The sequence below is a fragment of the Acomys minous genome (genome assembly GCF_964271855.1).
Source record: "Acomys minous genome assembly, chromosome: 5".
NCBI classification, from domain to species: Eukaryota; Metazoa; Chordata; class Mammalia; order Rodentia; family Muridae; genus Acomys; species Acomys minous.
This window is the reverse complement of record NC_140494.1, coordinates 101,899,774-101,919,230: the sequence shown is the minus strand read 5'-3', so window position 1 is coordinate 101,919,230 and position 19,457 is coordinate 101,899,774. Positions and strand designations below refer to the sequence as shown.

General features: G+C 46.1%; 1 protein-coding gene across 1 annotated transcript in view; it reads left to right on the top strand.

The window, feature by feature from the left end:
• SORL1 (sortilin related receptor 1) overlaps nucleotides 1-19,457 on the top strand; it is a 166,683-nt gene that overhangs the window by 42,788 nt on the left and 104,438 nt on the right. The window contains exons 6-11 of the mRNA XM_084782514.1: nucleotides 827-1,007; nucleotides 8,348-8,449; nucleotides 9,388-9,557; nucleotides 12,212-12,404; nucleotides 15,619-15,736; nucleotides 15,949-16,022. Coding sequence (XP_084638640.1) covers nucleotides 827-1,007; nucleotides 8,348-8,449; nucleotides 9,388-9,557; nucleotides 12,212-12,404; nucleotides 15,619-15,736; nucleotides 15,949-16,022 — 838 coding nt within the window. The remainder of the gene's footprint in view (nucleotides 1-826; nucleotides 1,008-8,347; nucleotides 8,450-9,387; nucleotides 9,558-12,211; nucleotides 12,405-15,618; nucleotides 15,737-15,948; nucleotides 16,023-19,457) is intronic.

Here is a 19,457-nt window from a genome sequence, read left to right as displayed (position 1 = left end):
TGACTCCAGAATTCACCCAGCCTCAGTACTTTCATACCTTACGTTGAGTTAAAACGCCTATAAAGGCCTTGATAATGAGTGTTGCAGAGACATTGTTGGGAGGAGAAAGAGGAGCACTGGGGAGGCTTCTTGGAGGATAGTGATTTGAACTTGGTCTCAGAGGAAAGTAGGATTTAGTCGGAGGACTGGAGCTTATACAGAGGGCACCTCTACACAGAGGTGTTCGCAGAAGCATAGAGGGACAAGTGTGCATCCCCTCTCTGAAGGATGCCGCCCACGCTGGCAAAGCCTCATGGGAGATGAAGTGTCCTGGCAGGATGACTCCAGATGGCGTGGGTCAGGATGTCTGTCGCCGACAGGAAGGCAAAGGTCTGAGGATCAGCCCATTTGGCTCAGAGGGTCCTAATGTGTGCCCTGTCTGCTGCTGCACTTTTGAGTCCGAGGCACCTGGGGAAAATGCCTCTCATCGCCGAGGTTCTGGGTTTGGCACCGGGAGCTTGCCTAGTGCCCCCTGCAGCCCATTGCTTATTTACTCAGAACCATCCCATCTTTTGCTTTTTCTGCTCTTTGAAAGCAGGGCCAGAGATCGCCTTGAGCTAATCCCAGGATGCTTTGGAACCAGCCACAGCAGAGTAAAACACTTTACAAGTGTCAGTTCCCCAACCTCTAGCCCTAGCTAAGGTACAGCCAGAGGCGCATATGCTTGAGGCAGAGTGTAATTGGAATCGTCGGGGCCTTAGATCCTGGCCAGTGGTCCACACACAGTGAACTGTCTGTGCATTAGGTGACCGAATAGGAAATGATAATGGTTGCTTCTTCCTTCCAGGGGAATCGACCCCTATGACCAGCCAAACACTATCTACATTGAGCGGCATGAACCCTTTGGATTCTCCACGGTGTTCCGCAGCACAGACTTCTTCCAGTCCCGGGAAAACCAGGAAGTGATTCTGGAGGAAGTGAGGGACTTTCAGCTTCGGGACAAGTACATGTTTGCAACAAAGGTGGTGGTAAGTTGAGGATGCTCCCTCCCTTTGCTGGGTCTGCCATCCGCCTAAGTGAGCCTACATGGCATCTGCTAGGTGATATACCTGGGGTAGCTTGGCTGAAGGATCCTGGCTGTAAGTTAAGTGAACACGTGGGAAGGGCACAGGAGTTGTAAGATCAGAGCAAAGGAGTTTAGAGCAGGCAGTCAAAGCATCAGAAGATCTAGGAATCTGCTTGTCTCCCTGTAGGCAAGCATCCCAGACAATGGCAGATTCCATTTTGGTGCGTGTAGTTGTATGTATGTGTTAGTGTGGATGTGTACAGGTGTGTGTGTGTATGTTTGGGGGGGCAAAGGTTGACCTCAGGTGTTTTTTTCTCTCTTTCTGCCTTATATTTTGATACCGGCCAAGCTAGGCTTGCTGGCCAGTGAGCTCCAAGGAAGGACCCTTTCATGTCAGCTTTCCTATTGCTGCTGTGTTTGGCTCCTCAGCCCACAATGGATACTGGGGATTGAACTAGGATCCCATGCTTGCTCAGCGAATCTCTTACCAACTGAGCCATCTCCCCAGCTCCTAAAAGCAAATTTCATTGTAATCTCAGTAAAAAGAGTACAGACAGGGACCATGGTGCTTGGGAGCTGTTTTTCTTTGAATCCCACTGTCTGGCTTCTTTCTTTCAATCTAGGCTCATCGCTGAGATTTTTTGGACACTTTCATTTACATGGCTAATAGCATGTGTCATTGGCTAGTTGCAGTTCATACTCAAAGAAAAGCAGTTATTACCCTTCCAGCTGCCAGTAAGCCACTTAATGCTCAGCCCTGAGGAGGTCCTTCCCCTTGGTTTGATGTGCGAGAGCCAGACGCTGAAATGGAGGCTTCCAACCAGAGCGGGATTACTTAGCAGAACTCTGTGACCCTGTTCAAAGGGATGGAGGGGGCTCTGGCAAGAACGTTTTCAGTCCTTGTTCCTGGGAACTGCAAGCTTTGCCCACTGACTGCGGAAGGCCTCTGGTACCCGGGTGGTTATCAATGCTTTCTGTCACTGCTAACTAAGGGACTGAAGCCAGGGAGGGTGTTTATATCCAGGTTCTCAATGGTTTCTGCAGATGTTAGCACACAGGCCAGAAGGAAGCCAGCCTCCTTGAGAGAATCCTGGGGTCCTTGCAAACAAGGGAAGCAGGGAGGAGGGCGGGAGGAAGGATACCGGTGGCTAAAAGCTGGAGACATTCCCCATTGTGTGTACCTTGCAAAAATGTGTTTTTTGTTTTATTAAAAATGGCATCGCATGCATTTGCTTATTTAGTATGCGTGTCTGTGTGTGGGTACGTGTGCATATGTGTTTGTATGGGGCCATGGGTGTGGAGGTCAGAGGGCAACTTGTGTGAATCAGTTCTCTCTTCCCACCATTTGCATCCTGGGAATTGAACTCCAGTCATCAGGCTTGGCTAAAAGCACGTCCACTACCAGTCTCCTCACTGGCTCACAAAAGGTTTTATCTCTAAACATTGTCTTACATGTTTTATTTATGTGTGTGTCTATGTGTGAAAATGTGCATGTGAGTGAAGGCGTCTGTGGGGGCCAGAGCTGTTAGATCCCCTGGAGCTGGACTTTAGGGTATTGATGAACTGCCCCCTGATGTGGGGGTGCTGGGAATTGAACCTCTATTCTCTATAAGAGCCATTCACACTCTTAACCCCAGGAACCATCTCTCCAACTCATGCAGATGCTTTTTAAAACCACTGAATTGTGGCCTTTTTTTTTTCCTGCTTGTATTGACTCCTAGAGCATCCCTTTCTTGCTTTGCCTGACTTTCTCTTATACTCACATGTGCACACATGCGCACACGTGTGCACACATGCACACACGTGCTTTCAGAGTAGCTCAAGAACATGCCCTGCTCCAGTTGCGTTAGGTATTCATACTGTAATAGAAAACAGGCACAAGTGGGAACCAGGCCCCAGCGCTGATGCTTTGTGACCCAAATTGGATAACTCTGAGTCCTTTTGCAGCCTGCAATCTTATCTCTGGCTCCCCAGTGGCTATGGGCCTTTTCTGTTTTGAAGTCTTTGGCTTGGAATTAATGTGGGCCTTTAATTTTTTCAGTTCTCTCACACACTGATCCCCTGGCTTGTCCTTGATTTTTGCCTGAGTGGGGCCTGTGGTGGATGGCTGCCGTTCCTTCTCTCAGCCTGGAAATCCTAGACCTCATGCCGGAGAGTTTAAGGCACAATAGTGGGAGCTGTCTGTTCCACTCCAGTCTGACCAGAGGTACAGTGGAGAGCCTGTGGAATTTCTATGACTCCTGGGATCATGTCTATTTTGAAAGTCACTGATGTTACACCGAGTAGCGGGTATGCATAAGCTGCCTTGGACCCACAGCTGGAAGAAGGAAAAGGACAAACAAACACAAAACTAGACATGTTGATCACATGTACAGGAGATAGTGAAGCACACTTCTGGGTGCATCTGTAAGGACATATCCACAGAGGGTTAGCTGGGGGAGGGGGTACCCTGAAAATTGGGGCCACCATTCTACCCATAGGCTGGGGACTGGAACATGAGGTTTGGCATCTCCTTTCTCTTTTCTGTCCCTCAGTGATGTGATTCAGGAAGTATGTGGCTCTTCTCTTCAAGTTCTCCCCGCTACTGCACCTGGACTTCTAAAACTGTGAGCCAAAATTAGTTGTTGCTTCCTTTAAGTGGTTTATCTCAGGTGTTTGTTATAGTGAGCTAGTATTGCTGTACTGAGCATCTCTCTACCCTAGGGTCCTCGTGAGAGGGTCCCTCGTAGGAGAATGGTACTCACGATTTCCCTGCTGCATATGGACAGGTCTCAGGGTTCCAAGGTCAGTGGGCGTGGCCTGAGTCTGTAGTTCTAGTAAGCTGTGCCAGGCCCACACTCTGCTCTTAGGGCCATCTGCTGTATCCTTTCTCAGAAGCAGCTGTTGCAAGTATATATTTCAGAGTCCAAAAGCTCTCTCCTCTTGGGCACCCCAGGGAATCATCAGGGCTTTAAGAAAGGGGCTGGAGAGATGGCTCAGCAGTGTTTGCTGCTCTTCCATAGGCCTGGAGTATCAGTTCCCAGCAACCATAAGAGATGGCTCATAACCACCTGTAAGCCCAGCTCTAGGGCATCTTTATATATTTAGGTCATACTTTCTTCTGGCCTCTGAGGTGTGGCACCTGCATGCATGTGCTAAGCATTTTAAAACCGACTTATATTTTTGCTCTTGAATTCATTTGTTCTGAGTTGAGTCCTTATGTATGATATATGATTTGCTGACACCCTCTGCCATTCCGCCTCCTTATTGATGCCCTTTTTAGCAATAAGGTATTTCATGTTGATGGAATCTAATATATCAACCATTCCCCTGTTTTTTTTTTTTTTTTTTGGCTGCTGCTGTCTCCTTTTCTCACTCTGTCCTGTTTTTGTGCTACTAGGGATTGAACCCAGGGTCTTGGGCATGCCAGGCAGTACACCTCACTATTAAGCTGCAACCTTAGCTTTTGCAATTAATTCAGTAATCTTTTAAAAAGTTTGTTTGTTTGTTTGTTTAATGTATGAGTTGCTCTATCTGCCTGTGTACCTGCATGCCAGAAGAGGGCATCAGATTCCAGTATAGATGGTTGTGAGCCACGATGTAGTTGCTGGGAATTGAACTCAGGACCTCTGGAAGAGCAGACTGTACTCTTATCCACTGAGCCATCTCTTCTGCCGGTTACGATCTGCTGTTAGCCCCTGGCATGCAGTGTTCCTCTGAGCCGGTATACTTTTGTGGAAGAGTGTGGTGGTTTGAGTGAGAATCGCTCCCATAGTCTCGGGCATCTGGACACTTGATCTCAGTTGGCCGCATTATTAAGGTGGTGCAGCCTGCAGGAGGAAGTATGTCACTGGGGGGCGGGCTTTGCGATTAAAACCTCATGCCACTCCCCGTTTGCTCTCTCTGCTTCACACTTGCACTTGAGGATGTGCACCCTCAGCCTCCCTCTCCTGCTTCTTGCTGCCATGCTCCCATGCCATGTTGGGCTCTTATCCTCTGGAACCACATGCTCATATAAACTTTCCCCTGCCTTGGCCACGGTATTTTATCACAGCCACACAAAAGCAGCTCACATAGGGTGCCCATCTGGTGAGGATGGAGCCCAGAGCTTCCTACAAGCCAGGCAAGTCATCTTCCTGAGTTATGGCCTGCCTTTGAAGCAATCTTTTTCTGAGACAGGGTTTCTATGTGTAGCCTAGCCTCATTGTGAACTTGTAATCCTCCTGCCTCAGTTTCCCTGTTGCTGGGTGAAGTGATAGGTATGTGTTACCATGTTTGGCTGAGTCATTATTTTTAGACATTCCTTTGGTTACTTCTGTGTAGTGTTCTTTGGTTCCTTAACTATATCTATGGTAGCTGGTTTTGGCTTGCTGATTCTAATACCTATTCTCTCCCATAGATAGTTTGCATTGATACCTCTTTTTTCTTGTCTTTTGATTTTCTTTGTGTGTTAGGGGGTGGAGGAAACAAAGATTGAAGCCAAGGCTTCACTTCGTGTATGCTAAGCTCGCTATACCACTGAGCCACATCACATTTCTGTTTTGAGACAGTCTCACTATGTAGCTCAGTGTAGGTTTAGTCCTCCTGCCTTGGCCTGTCTAGTGGTGGATTACAGGTGTGTGCCACATGCTCATCTTGTGTTCTAGATTGATTTTTGTTACCGTGATAAAATGCCCAGACCAAAAACAAGCTTAGGAGACAAAAGGGTTTATCTGGCTTACTCTTCTAAGATACAGTCCATCATTGAGGGAAGTCAGGGCTGGAACCTGTAGTGAGGAACACTGCTTGCCAGCTTTCTTCTCACAGGCTCATTCTTAGTTAGCTTTCTTATACAGCCTAGGGAATGATGCTGCCCACAGTGGGCTGGCCCTTCCTATGTCAGTTAGCAATCAAGACAATTCTCCATAGGCTAGTGTGATTGAGGCAGTTCCTTAACCCCTCAGCCAAGGCTTTCAGGTGACTCTAGGCTATGTTAAGTTGACAGCTAGAGCTCTCCAGGACATTTTGTTTTTGAGAATTATACAGTTACTGTGCTACAGTGGCTCTTGGCACCTACCCCCTGGGTCTTTGTTGATGTTTTTAGTGTTGCTGTTTGTCCTAGTGAGTTTCATGCACTGGTTCTATAAAGACTGTGTTCTTTTTTGCACAGAGACCGAATTGTCTGTGGTTTAGTTTAGCAGACAGCCAGTGATTGTTAGAATTTCCTTAGGTGATTTGAAGCAGCGAGTCTCTTCCCTTCCTAATGGACTCTGGTGTGTTGGAATGAAACCTCTTGTTTCCTGCCTGGCAGGTTACAGTCTCCCTCACCCTCCACTTCTGCCCTTTGCAAGGCCCTCCAGGCTAGCTGGAGATCTGGCCGACACTGTTTTGTCCTTCCATGAGCATACTCATAGCTCTTATGTGCCTGGCCTTAAAGATTCCTACAAATCTTTCAGGGTTTTTCAATTATGGCCTCTTAGGGCCATCTTCTTTCTGGGTTTCTTGTTAGGCTTTGGTTAGCCCATCTGGGGCCTGTGGATGCTGCCTCTGGCAATCTCAATGTTCAGCACAAATTGTCAGTTGCTTTCCTCAGGCATACCTGACTGGCTATTGGGGGAGGGGACGAGGAGAGAGAGAGAGAGAGAGAGAGAGAGAGAGAGAGAGAGAGAGAGAGAGAGAGAGAGCGCCCACACGTGTGTGCACACACATGCAGGGTTAGGTGTTATGAAGATGAGCCTGGAGCCTGCAGCTTTCCTATAAGCCAGCAGGTAGGTGACATGCTGGCAATTTTCTGACTGGATTTTGGGGAGGAGGGGCATGTCCTACCCAGTGACTCCTCAGCTATTATGGCTATGTGATTGTGTGTTTCCAAGGCTACCTCAGAGTTTGAGAGAGAGAGAGGGGTGGGAGTAGGGTGAGTGAAAACGCAGCAAAGGTCACCAGGCTTGCCACGATCCAGCTATTGTTCTTTAGTGAACGCCGCTTAGAGTTTTGCCAAACCTTTCTACAGTTCCCAACCAAACAGTATCGATGGCGAAGTTGTTCCGTAGTTTCTCTGTTGTGACCCAGTTTGTGTGAAAAAGATTGGATTGCACGCATCAGTTTGAAATTGTGTTAGGCCACTGATAACACATTAGAAATCAAAATACAGCCCAAATGGGCATTTTTGTCTCTTTCCCATGCTGCCCTGGGTAGACAAGGAAGCTAAAGCTAGGGTTACAAATGTGTCTTTCCATTCCAGCATTGTATGGAGTTAATCCTATTGCCCTCATTGGCCGTTGAGCCTTTACCCTGTTAAGAAGACTAAGGAAAGGCAGAATGCCCCAAATGATACCTCCACCAGCTGGTTTGGTGTGTTCAAGAAGCTTCCTCAAACATGGTACCTCTCTTGGCATCTCATTAGCCAGTGCTTGACTATGTAACTACACATGATGAGGAGAACACTGAGAATGGAGTTCTTTACTCTGCATGGTACTTAGGGCCCTGTTGTTCAGAAGGGAAGGGAGGCTTGGTGCTGGGGGAAGGAGCAGTGCTGTCTGTGAGTGTGTCAGGATGTCTGTGTGTGATGTGCAGGTGCATAGAGCTGTCTGTCTGTGACTGGACACCCTGGCCAGTGGGATGGGAAGAGGGGAGGGCAGTGGGGGCAGATAAATCCATTTTATCTTAGACTGATATATACTGTTAAATCTTTTTCCATGGGGCTTACTAATAAGAGTCAAAAAAAAAAAAAAACCAACTAACAAAATCCCATGGTTTATTAGGAAAAGCATCAGAGCCTGACAATGCCCTGCACAGTCAATAGTGTATTATGATTTAATTGCTAATATTTTTCTTGATGGCCATAAGACAATACAATAACACTGTCACAGTTCCTCAGGGTGAACCCGAATGATCTCAATTTAGGAATAATTCTCTCAGAATCAGGGAAAGGTGCCTTTTGAGACTCTGTGGTCTGTGATTTTGTATTTGTGGGATAAGAGCGGCGTGTATATATAACATTTGTATGTATGTATATATTCCTCCAAATTCCTTAAGCCACCTTGCAAATAATTATTGAAAGTGTTTTTCCATTTTTTCCTTATTTTTAAACTTAAAATGTCTTCTCTCCTCTCCCCACTTCTTAAGCTCTCTCAGTCTTTTTTCTATGCCAATGATTATCCACAGGTGTGAGCACATCATAGCATGAGTGGCTCAGCTCAGGGCTGACGTTGTAAAACGATGAACTGAGGAGTTGCAGACTGCTTTGTGTTTTCAGTGGAATCAGAGGGGGCTTGTTTTCTTTTCCCTGTGTTTTGAAGGACTGTCATCTGGCACAGTTAATTTTCCTCTCTTCTTCCTTGGCAGCATCTTCCGGGTAGCCAGCAGCAGTCATCTGTCCAGCTCTGGGTCTCCTTTGGCCGGAAGCCTATGAGAGCAGCCCAGTTTGTCACAAAGCATCCTATTAATGTGAGTGAGGTCTGCTGCATGGGGGCCGGGGGAGGATGCTCGTCTCCAGGCATCATGGGAATGTCCTGCTGGCTTGAGTACTTTATATTCTCCCTGTGGGCACCCTCTAGAGAGGCCTCTGAAGAGACCTGTTATACTCTGGGCCTGTTGGTCTGCTGTTGTGCACTTCACTGTTTGAAGTGGAGCTGAACGGGAGGGCTTTCCCCTGTTTTAAGTGGAGTGGGATTGGCAGAGGGATTGATGCCAGTCAGTGGCCTCATATGCCAGTCCTCAAGCAATGGGAAACTTGTGCATGGCACGTACGTAATTAACCACACGCTGTATTCCTTGCAGATGGCTAAGGTTCCAAAAGGGGATACATTGGGGTTCTATCTTGTAGAAACAGACAGGTTAGAAAGACCAAGAGCAGAGTGGAGAAAGCATATGGATTCAATAGTAGCACACACAGACCGCTAGAGAAGTAAGTGTCTGCAGCGGGGAGGTTGCCTTGGAAGGCATTGACATCCGCGCTTGGTTGGTAGCTCAGTGGAGTATGTAACGGGAGTGATTATCAGTTCAGTCTAGTTTCTATGGGTTCTCTGAGTCCCCTTAGGGAGAAGAAGAGGCAGTGAAACTCGTGCTTGTCTATTTTGTGCCTTGTGCTAATAAAAGGTCTGCTGGGGAAAATGAGGAAGCATCATTACCAAAAAGAGGTTTCTAGGTCATCTGTGGAGGTCAGAGGCCCATTTTAGTACTTTACGAGCAAGCTGCACATGTGAAGCAGTCATGGATATTTGGAAGGGAAAATCCTTTAAGTTTCTTTGCGGGCCCTGGCTGCTGCCTTTATGCCTACTTTCATCACGGGGACACTTGAAGCCATTGCTTTCAAGTGTGTATTTACAAGCCCACAGGAGTAATTGTGGTTTTGACTATTTGTTTTCTGACTTTGGGTTCCAAAGGAATATTACATCGCTGATGCCTCCGAGGACCAGGTGTTTGTATGTGTGAGCCACAGCAACAACAGTACCAACCTGTACATCTCGGAGGCGGAGGGGCTGAAATTCTCCCTGTCCTTGGAGAATGTGCTGTACTATAGCCCAGGAGGGGCTGGCAGTGACACCCTGGTGAGGTAAGGAGACCGTGTGCCACCCCTCTTCCTGTCTTCCTGGGCCAGCAAGGCCCACAAGCATCTTCTTACCTCAGTGGTTTGCAGTGTTACTTGTACACATGGCCTCGCCTGAGGTGCTTTCCAAGTGTCCCCTCTACCATTCCTGGATCAGGTGTCCTCAGATTGCATTTGAACTGGTCTAGGGTATGGTTCGGCAGCACACAAAACCCCCCTGCGTGCTGTGGAGGCTGGGCACTGCCGTTCTAGGTGACATTTAGGACCTCGGGTAACCAGTCCCATGGGTTTTGTGGTATCTGATCCAGTGGAAAAGAGCAGTTGGAAGATACCATCACTTCAGGGAACACAGGGACCCTGCTTCCAAGTGACTGATCGACATCCTCTTTTTAGAGGCAATTATAAGGTGGTGTGTGATAGCAAAGGCCCCAGTGTCATTGCCCCTTTAATCGGCAATCACAAGGGTAGGGCTGTTGGTACCCCCCCTCGTACTGGGTGCTTTTTGAATACTACCTTCATTGAGGTGCTTGGGAGCAGTTGAGACTCTGATTTCACAGGACATCTGGCATACATGGAATCATACAATGGTCTGTGGCTTCTGTATCTGGCCTCTAGCATATGTTCAAGTTCTTCCCCATGGGCTGTGTGTTAGCACCTCATTTCTTTTTGTAGGTGAAAAATAGCATTTACTTATTTCATTAATTTAAAGTATGAACCTTTGTCCCCTCAGGTCATTCAATTGACCTGATGTCATCTGTGGCTCAGTCTCAGCCAGATGAAATGGGGTAAGGGTGAGTTATCAGACAAGCAGGCAGGCTGGTTTAGCATAAGCCTCTCTGAACTGAGTAGGGCTGTGTGAAGCTGAGGAGCTGGCCCTCATTTCCTTAGAGGAGTGAGGATTCTTAATAGGGAATCACTCTGGCATTTGTGGGTTGCGCTTGGCGGAATCTCATGGAAAGCCATAGCTAGTTGTAGGAACTAATGAGCTAACCATGTAGTGTACCTGTCAGGGCAACTTAAGAAGGAACACTTGGCTTAGTCAGTGGGGCGGCTGCCAGTGTGTAGATTTTTTGCATGGAGCATGGCTGAAGGGGGCACTTCTGGCAAATTTTCAGCGTAAGGCACCCAGGAAGAAAGGGAGAAATGCTTTGGAGTGGGCTAGTGAGGAGATGATGGGAGAAAATGGGCTTTCAGAAGAGAATGCTGACATGAAATCTGTTGTTCTAGTGCAAGCCAAAGAGGGAAATGAAGGCCTGGACTGACATTAGAGCAGAGGACTGTGAGGTAAAAGCTGACAGGAAGTAAATGCCAAAACTACCTAAAGATGAGTAGGGGAAAGAATCAGGGTTTGTCTGAGTGAAACCTAGACCCCCACATGGGCGTAACAAGCAGCGAGCCTCAGGATGGTAGGTTTCAGAGGTAAGAGATCTGAGGTGAGCAATGCGGAAGGCCAGAGCCTGTTAGCCCGTTCCTCTGACATATGATGGAGAGTGAGGAAGTTTTCTGCTTTGTTGTGCAGCCCATGGCCCAGAACCCCTGAAATAAAGGGCACGTTTCCAGTTTCAAAAGCCACACACATAAGCCACGGTGACCATTCCTCATAAATGTTATCTCTGGGGGCTGGAGAGGTGGCTCAGCGGTTAAGAGCACTGACTGCTCTTCCAGAGGACGTTGGTTCACCTCTCAGCACCCACATGGCAGCTCACAACTGCCTGGAACTCCTGTTTCAGGGGATCTGACCCACTCACACAGACTTCCATGTACTCAGAACACCAATGGACATAAAATTTAAATAAATAAGTTATTTCAAAAAATGTTACCTTTGTAACGGGTGTGCCATGTTAGTGAAAAACTCCCTTCGAGTGGGCTGTTAGTGTAGCTTAGACGGTGAGCCTCGGCACTCTTACAAGTTTCTCACATGTTTGCCTCAACATTTCCCATTGTCCAGGCCTCTTAAAGGATTTGGATCAATGTTCATAGTGAAGAAATGGCTGTGGCTCTGTCAACTTCTACTACTACTTCTTTTTTTTTTTTTTTTTTTTTTTTTGAGGCAGGGTTTCCCTGTGTAGCCTTGGCTGTCCTGGACTCACTTTGTAGACCAGGCTGGGCTAGAGCTCATATCAGTCCCCCTGCCTCTGCCTCCTGAGTGCTGGGATTAAAGGCGTGCACCACCACGGCTGGCTGTCAACTTCTTCATGTCATCTTCTAAGTGTCCTTTGAGGGGTTGATGGTTGGCTAAGTACCCTGGGCATTAAAAACGCTATTTATTTATTTATTTTTAAAGAGCAGGCTATTTCACTGTAAAGACATGAGGTACATGTTACATGGCCGAGCCTTGTAAACATGTAAGTGAAAGTAACAAGATATAAAAGGGTCCCGCACAGTTCAGTGTATGTGGAGGAGCCAGACCAGATAGAGACGGATCTGTAGAGACAGAAAACAAATCTGTGGTTACCAAGGCCTGGGAACCAGAGCAAAAGCAGACAGTGCCTGCCAATGATGAAAACGTCCTGAACCTCACGCTGCACAACACTGTGGATGTACTTAGTGCTATGGTAACGTGTGCCTTAAGATGGTTCATTATTTTGCGGCACACAATGTGAAATGCCAAGCAAATGCCAACCCTGGACTATGGCTGCTTCTTTTTCTCTTGCCTGCAGGTATTTTGCAAATGAGCCGTTTGCGGACTTTCACCGCGTGGAGGGCTTGCAGGGAGTCTACATCGCTACCCTGATTAATGGTTCTATGAATGAGGAGAACATGAGGTCGGTCATCACCTTTGACAAAGGAGGAACCTGGGAATTTCTTCAGGCCCCGGCCTTCACAGGATATGGAGAGAAAATCGATTGTGAGGTAGAGCTGCCTTAATCTGGTTTGGCTGTTTTGTTTGTTTGTTTGTTTGTTTTTGATACAAAGCAGAGAGCTGTGGTCTGCAGCAATTTTCCATATTCAATATTTACAGGAAGAATGCAAGATGATAGAGCACGCTGTTAATACCACACGGGACAAACTTTCATATGCACATCTGCCCTTTGAGGTCCCCGGCTCCACACCAAGGCATGGTGGGGACACCATCGGGGATTGAACCCAGGGTCGCACACAGGCTTAACAAGTGTTTCACCATTGACCTACACCTTCGGGTTTGGTTTTGTTATGAGGTGGACCCTTGCTATGTAGCCCAGGCTGGCCTAGAATTTGTTATGTGGCCCTAGTTGGTCTTGAACTTGCAGTCTTTCTATATTAGCCTCCTAAGAACTTAGATTGCCAGGATTATGCCCTTTGCTTTCACACCCAGCTTAACTTAAAAGTTTTGAAGGAAGAACCATGATACATGCATCCGTTAGACACTGTATTAGTGAGCTTGAGTTAGTTCACAGCTTTGACATGAGGGCGTAACATATTTCTTTTGAGGATATCGCATCTTTGGGGAGCTGGAGTTTTATGAGCCAATTTGATGAAAAACCCATTGGGAAAATCAGACTGGGACAGAAAATGAGGGTGGTAGTGTCACGTAGGATTCCAGAATTCGAGAAGTGTGTCATGCCCAGCAGGTGCATGCATTCCATTATCAGGGTTTGGGATTATTTAAACAGGAAGTGGATGTGCCCTCCTCTCTTAGTTTCATATATACACCTGTTTCAAACTGATGCTCTTTTGTTAGGACACACACACACACTGTTTAGACTTAACTCTATAAGACTCATGATGGCATTTTATTTCTCCTGGTCTGGAATGACTATAAATTTTAGTCAATTTTATTTCAAACCTACAGTGTCTAAGAATGAGTAGAACGTTCCCTGTTCATGTGCCTAACTGAAAAGCTAAGCGTTTTAAACTGTATTTCTTGGTCCCATCAAGTGCTGTGATTTGGTTGTGGTCCTCCTGGTAGAGTACGCTGTTACTAGCACATGGGACCTCCTGGTCTCCTGTGACACCCAGACCTATTTCCGTTTCACCTAAGAGAGTCAGCAGGCGGAAAGAAACCAGAAAAAGAAATTAGTGTTAATTTTTGGTGCAACCATATTTAGTCAGTTACCTAATCTTTTGGATCTTTGAATTGTTTGCTCATGGTAAGCTATGCCCCCCCCCCCACCATCCCCCCATGCTTCTTATCTGTATTTCTTCCCTTGGTCAAATTCTTTTGCAGAGTCTTGCCCTAGAACATACTTCCCTATATGGCTTCACTTTTGGTCACAAGTCTTGATTTACCACATGAAATCTAACTTTGGGAGGAGGTGGGCTATAACCAGCCATGAGTAAAGACCTAGACAGTTCCCTTCCTCAGTATTTAGGACCTCAGAGGCTTGGCCCATCTTGATATGGATAGTTTTAAACATGCCGTGTGTGGGGGGGGGTTCTTAGTTGAACAGGCTCAGTGGCATTATTATTTCTCAGATGGATCAGCTTATAACTGTAGGCCTGTCTATCAGCTTTTAGTTTCTAATTCTTAGTTTAGGTGGTAGTTGGGTCCCTCTCTCTTTTGCTGTGACCAACCAGCTAATAAGAAACATCTTTAGGAAGAAAGGCTTTATTAATTGTCTCAAGAGCTTGAGGGCACAATCCATCATGGTAAGCAAGGCTCAATGCTGAGGCTAGCTTTGTTTTCTCCTTTTTTCCCTTTTCATTCCGGCAGGGACTCCAGTCCATGGGGTGATGCTAGCTCAGTCATGGTGGCTCTTTCCTCCTCACTTTAGCCTCTCTGAAAGTTCCCTCACAGGTACCCGCAAAGGCCTATCTTCTAGATGACTCTGGAGCCAACCAAACTGACCATAAGCATTAACCAACATAAGTGGTGTGTTAGCTTTCTGCCACCATTATGAGAGACTGCTTTGGGCCCACGGTTTCCGAGGATCAGTAATTTTGTTTGAGCTTGCTTGGCTGTATTTATTTGGGCCACTGACAAGGCAGAACATCTTGATAGAATAAGCTTGCTTGACTACGGCAGATAGGAAATGGAGAAAAGAAACCCAGAAAGGAAGGGGCCAAGGTTTCCATGTCCCCTTCAAAGGCACTCCAAATGATACTAGGCCCATCTCCTAAAGATTCTGCCACTTTCTAGAAGTACCAAAATCTTGTGAGCAAATCTTTAGAAATGGACCCTTGGGAAATATTTCAGTTCAAACCATAAGAGGTGGAATAAAAGAATATATAGTAATGTATATGATGAAAACATGGTGGTCCAACTGTCCAGAGGCATTTCTAAGGATCAGTTTCCTTGTAGATGAAGTAACAGGTGCGAAAGAGGAAGTAGACAAGGAAGATTTCTTTGAGCCAACCTTTTTTCCTCCTGTTTTTAATTGAACAAACAATTAGGCTAACCAGATTGGTTTGCTAGATGGATCTTCTTTATGATAATACGAAGTAGATTGGACACACTTTGTCATCATTTTTACCTGTTCCATGAACACAGAGTTCACCTGTTTTGATCACTGATATGTCTGAAATATTTTGGCCATCATTTTTTTTTCTGGCCAGGAGAATGAGGTAGAAGCCTTTATGGTGGTCTACAGAACTCTTGGCATCTGCACGCAGTGAGGAAGCCATCTTTGACACCACTAAAGCCTGCATCTTTGTCCACATGTGGGACAAACCTTTAAAGTTCCCACATGACCCCCATGGCATTCATAGTGCATGTATTACATGGCTGGCCATTACCAATGAGACTTCTTTGGGACTTCTGATTCTTTTTCTTCTGACAAAACTTCTAGAATCACATTTCAGACACATCAGCACTGACTCAGAAAGTCAACACATACTTTCACTCCTCTGTATTTCCCTGGGTGACACCAGCCATGGAGTGCCTTTCTTTACTCGAGTTGACGCTGCTTTGTAATTGTTATTTCTGGGAGTCTTGGGACTTTACACTTTTTTGTTATTTTACTCTTTTCTTTGGTGATAGATGTTGGTTCAGAAGATATGCTCTGTCCAGGGAGATCTGTGGACCGCTGGGTTGCAAGTCGGCTTTCTTGTGGGTCTTGCGGTGGGGTTGTCAGATAGACACTTGGGTTTGGGAGGAGTACTGGGCATGTGTTGCATGCTGACCCCTTCTGGAAATTTCCTCCTGAAGCTTTCCCGGGGCTGTTCCCTCCACTTGGCCCAGCGCCTCAGTCAACTTCTCAACCTTCAACTTCGGAGGATGCCTATCCTGTCCAAGGAGTCAGCCCCTGGTCTTATCATTGCCACTGGTAAGTGTGCTTGCCTTCTGTCGCAGGGGCTCTGGTGGGTTGGTTATGTGCAGCCAGATACACAGTGATTACCTACACCTCTAGCAGTGACTGCTCCTCATGGCTTTAGGACATTATCCTAGTGACTAGCTACTACTCAGGATGTTTGGTTGGGCCAGAAGTATTTCTAGCATATTGTTGAATGAGCAGTCATTCTTCCTTTTATGATTCAGGCTCAGTGGGAAAGAACTTGGCCAGCAAAACCAACGTGTACATCTCGAGCAGTGCTGGAGCCAGGTGGAGAGAGGTTAGTTCCCAGTCTCGGGGCTCTTCTGTGTGTGAGCATGTGAAGTGTGCACCAACATGTCCGGGACACAGTGGACCCTGGTGGAGGCTTGTGATGCTCCATATGGTTCACGTGTTTATACAGAAACCCAGGGCCCCACAGAAGAGCTAGCCTCACTCCTGTGTATTCACACCTTGTTAATGTACACATGTTTTTTTTGCCAAAATATCACTTTAAATAAAAAAAAGTCTTTTTCAGTTTTTATTAGAAACAACTGTGGATTTGACCACGTTTTCCAGGATTATGCATTCCATGAAGGGAAAACACAGTATCTGTTTTGCTTACTTCTTCAGTCCTGGGCTGTAACAGTGTCTGGCATAGAGAAAATGCCCAGAAATATTTGGTGAATGTGTCAGCGAATTACAATGCAGTTGTGGTGGGTCTGACACTACTCATTTCCCCTGTTTCTGAGCCATGCTGGCTGGTCCTTTCATCTTCTCCATCTATGGGAAGAGATTGTTTTTTAACCCTGTATAGCTCATCTGAATCTTGAACACTGACCCATTCTCAAAGGTCAGCTAGTTCTGGAACCTAAGTCACTACTCCAGCTGTGGTCACAGATGTTGAGAGTTCCCAAACTTGTGGAAAAAACAAGTCCTTGGACTTCCTGTGACTTAGAAAGCCAAAGGAAGTGTGTGTGATTATTCGGTAGGGCTTGGGGTCTGTGATGATGCTGAGGATGGTTCCTGACATGCCAGTCAGCAGCCAGAGCGCCCGTCACACAGTGCTTCTTATAGAGAATGCAGTATGCGTGCTTCCAAATGTAATCTGCAGTATGCAAAGCAATCCTGCTACAGTTTGGCTCTGAGTAATTTGTAAACATTAGCCTTGTATTTTATCTCATATGTGGCCCAGGGTGATCATCCCTATAAATGAGATATAGGACACAGACACTGTGTGTGTGTGTGTGTGTGTGTGTGTGTGTGTGTGTGTGTGTGTGTATGCATATACACATGTATGTATGTGTGGATACATGTGCACAAGTTAAGGGTTCTCCCCAGAATGGTAGAAACTACAAGTCTACATTCCTACAAAGGAAGTGATCAGGAAACAATGGCCAAACAAGGTTTGGACTTTGCAGGTCGTCCTTGTCCTGTCCCGTGGGAAGGATGGAGCAGCTGCTCCCCCGTCCTTAGGGCTGTTGCTTCCTTTGGTGTACGATATCCTCTCGCCAGCCGAGAGGCCTGTGGGCTTTTGGTACCTTCTGCTGCTGGTGACAACAGGGGCTGGAACATCTGCAAGTGATTTCCTTTGGGTAGAGCATGCCCCGCCCCTCCTTCCCCCGGTGGAGCAGCGTTGCCTGGCTGTTGCCAGGGCAGCTGTCAGCGACTCTCTCCAGGCATACGTAATACCTGCCAGGAAGTAGTCAGCACCCAAGGGACCTTGTTTTGGGAACTAACTGTGAATGAAAGGTAGAGCTGACCTGTGAGGGAGCATCAGAGTCCCTGAAAGGTGGCCTTCACCACAGAGACCCTGTGTGGGAAGTGCATCAGCCATCAGCTAAGCGGGATGAGGGATACAGGTGACAGATTGCTGAGGGGAGCACTGGTGACTATGATTTTGGTTGCCCTCCAGCTAGCTAGTTATGTAAATTCTCTGATTCCCCACAATTCCTTCTTACACGTTCTTCTATAACAACTTTATTGAGAGCTGTGAACTATAGCAAATCTGTGTTAAAGTGTTCAGTTTGATAAGAGCCGTCTCTCATCTCCACAAATTCAAATATCAAACCTCTCCCTAAGTATCTTTGTATTTTCTTGTAATATGCATCCCTCTCTCCACCCTTGTCCCTTTCTGCATCCAGCTCTACCTATTGCTAGCATGTCTAGAATTCTGTATAAGGACCGTTCTGTAGGGATGAAATGTTTATTCTACTTTCCTGGATTCTGTCACTCATGAGAATTTGAAACTCATCCTAGAGGCTTCATTGCCTGTGGCCTTCTTAATGTCTTACTGCTGAGTTTTGTCCCCATCATAGGGATAACAATGTTTGCATATCCAATCAAACCGTAATTTTTTTTTCTTACTTGTCAGTCCTTGGAATGGTCAAGCTGTTTTAGTTTCTGATACTTTATTTTCCCGTGTGTGTATGTGTGTGTGTGTGTGTGTGTGTGTGTGTGTGTGTGTGTGTGTGTCTGTCTGTCTGTTATAGTTTTAAGCCGTGTTTACACATGCAATTCATTTAATTCCTAAATGTGTCATAAGAGAACGGTTGCCACCACATTATTTTAATATTGTCATCTGATTGAACCGTTTCTGAAATCTCCTATTTTACCCATTTTATCCATTTGTTGAGAAGCCTTCCCTTTCCCCTCTTGTGTTTCGCTGGCAACCTCTTTGGAAATCAATTTGTCATGTATATGTGGGTATACTTTGGGGCTTTCTGTTTTGTTGCATTGAGCTACGTGTCTGTCTTTTCACCACTACCATATTGTCTTGATTACCAAAGCCTTATAGCAAGTGTTGCAATCAATTAGGGTAAGTCCTTTGCTTATTTTCAAAATTGCTCTCATTATTCCAAGCCCTTTGTGCTTCTGCCTACCCTGCCAGTTGTGCCAGGACTTTCTCTGGGAGAGCATTAAATTTGTAGACCAATTTCAGGGTAAATTGACATCTTAATAACATCGAGTCTTTTGATCCGCAATGGTAGTCTATTTTTCCGTGTCTTCTCTGATTTCTCTTGATATTTTAAATGTCCAGTGTAGAAGTCTTACCTGCCATTTCATCCAGTTGCTCACTCTGGAACTCAGTCTTACTGTCTCTGCCTCCTGAGTGCTGGGATTCCAAGCACATGCCACCATGCCTGACTTGTTTCCCACCCCCACCCCCCCTTTAGCTCTGGGGATTGAATCCAGGTTTTTACACATACTTAGCAAGTAGTCCACAGAGCTACACACCAGCAGTATAAATATATGCATGTTATTCTTAGATATTTAAACTTGGTATTACTGTAAATGAAATTTTCTTCTAAGTTTGCGCCTAGAATTTTGTTGTTGATGATGTTTTGTTTTCTGAGATAGGGTCTGAATAAGTGGCCCTGGCTGACCTGGAACTTGCAGTATAGAACAGGCTGGCTTTGAACCCAGAGATCCACCTGCCTCCAATTCCTGAGTGCTGGGATTAAAGACACCCCCATGTCTGGCTTCATTCCTAGATTTGTATAGTAATATATAACAGTGCTTTCCACATTCTGTGACTTTGCCAAAGGCATGAGTTTATTTCAGTTGCCTTATCTGTGGATCTATTATAAATCATTGTGCAAGATGCAAAGGAAGCCAGTCATTTCTTCCCTTCTGATCTTGTATTAAACTTCTCCTTTTTCTTTTTCTTTTTCCTCCCCTCTGTTTCTCTCCTTTTCCTCTCTTTCCTCTTATTATTATGGTGACTATGACCTTC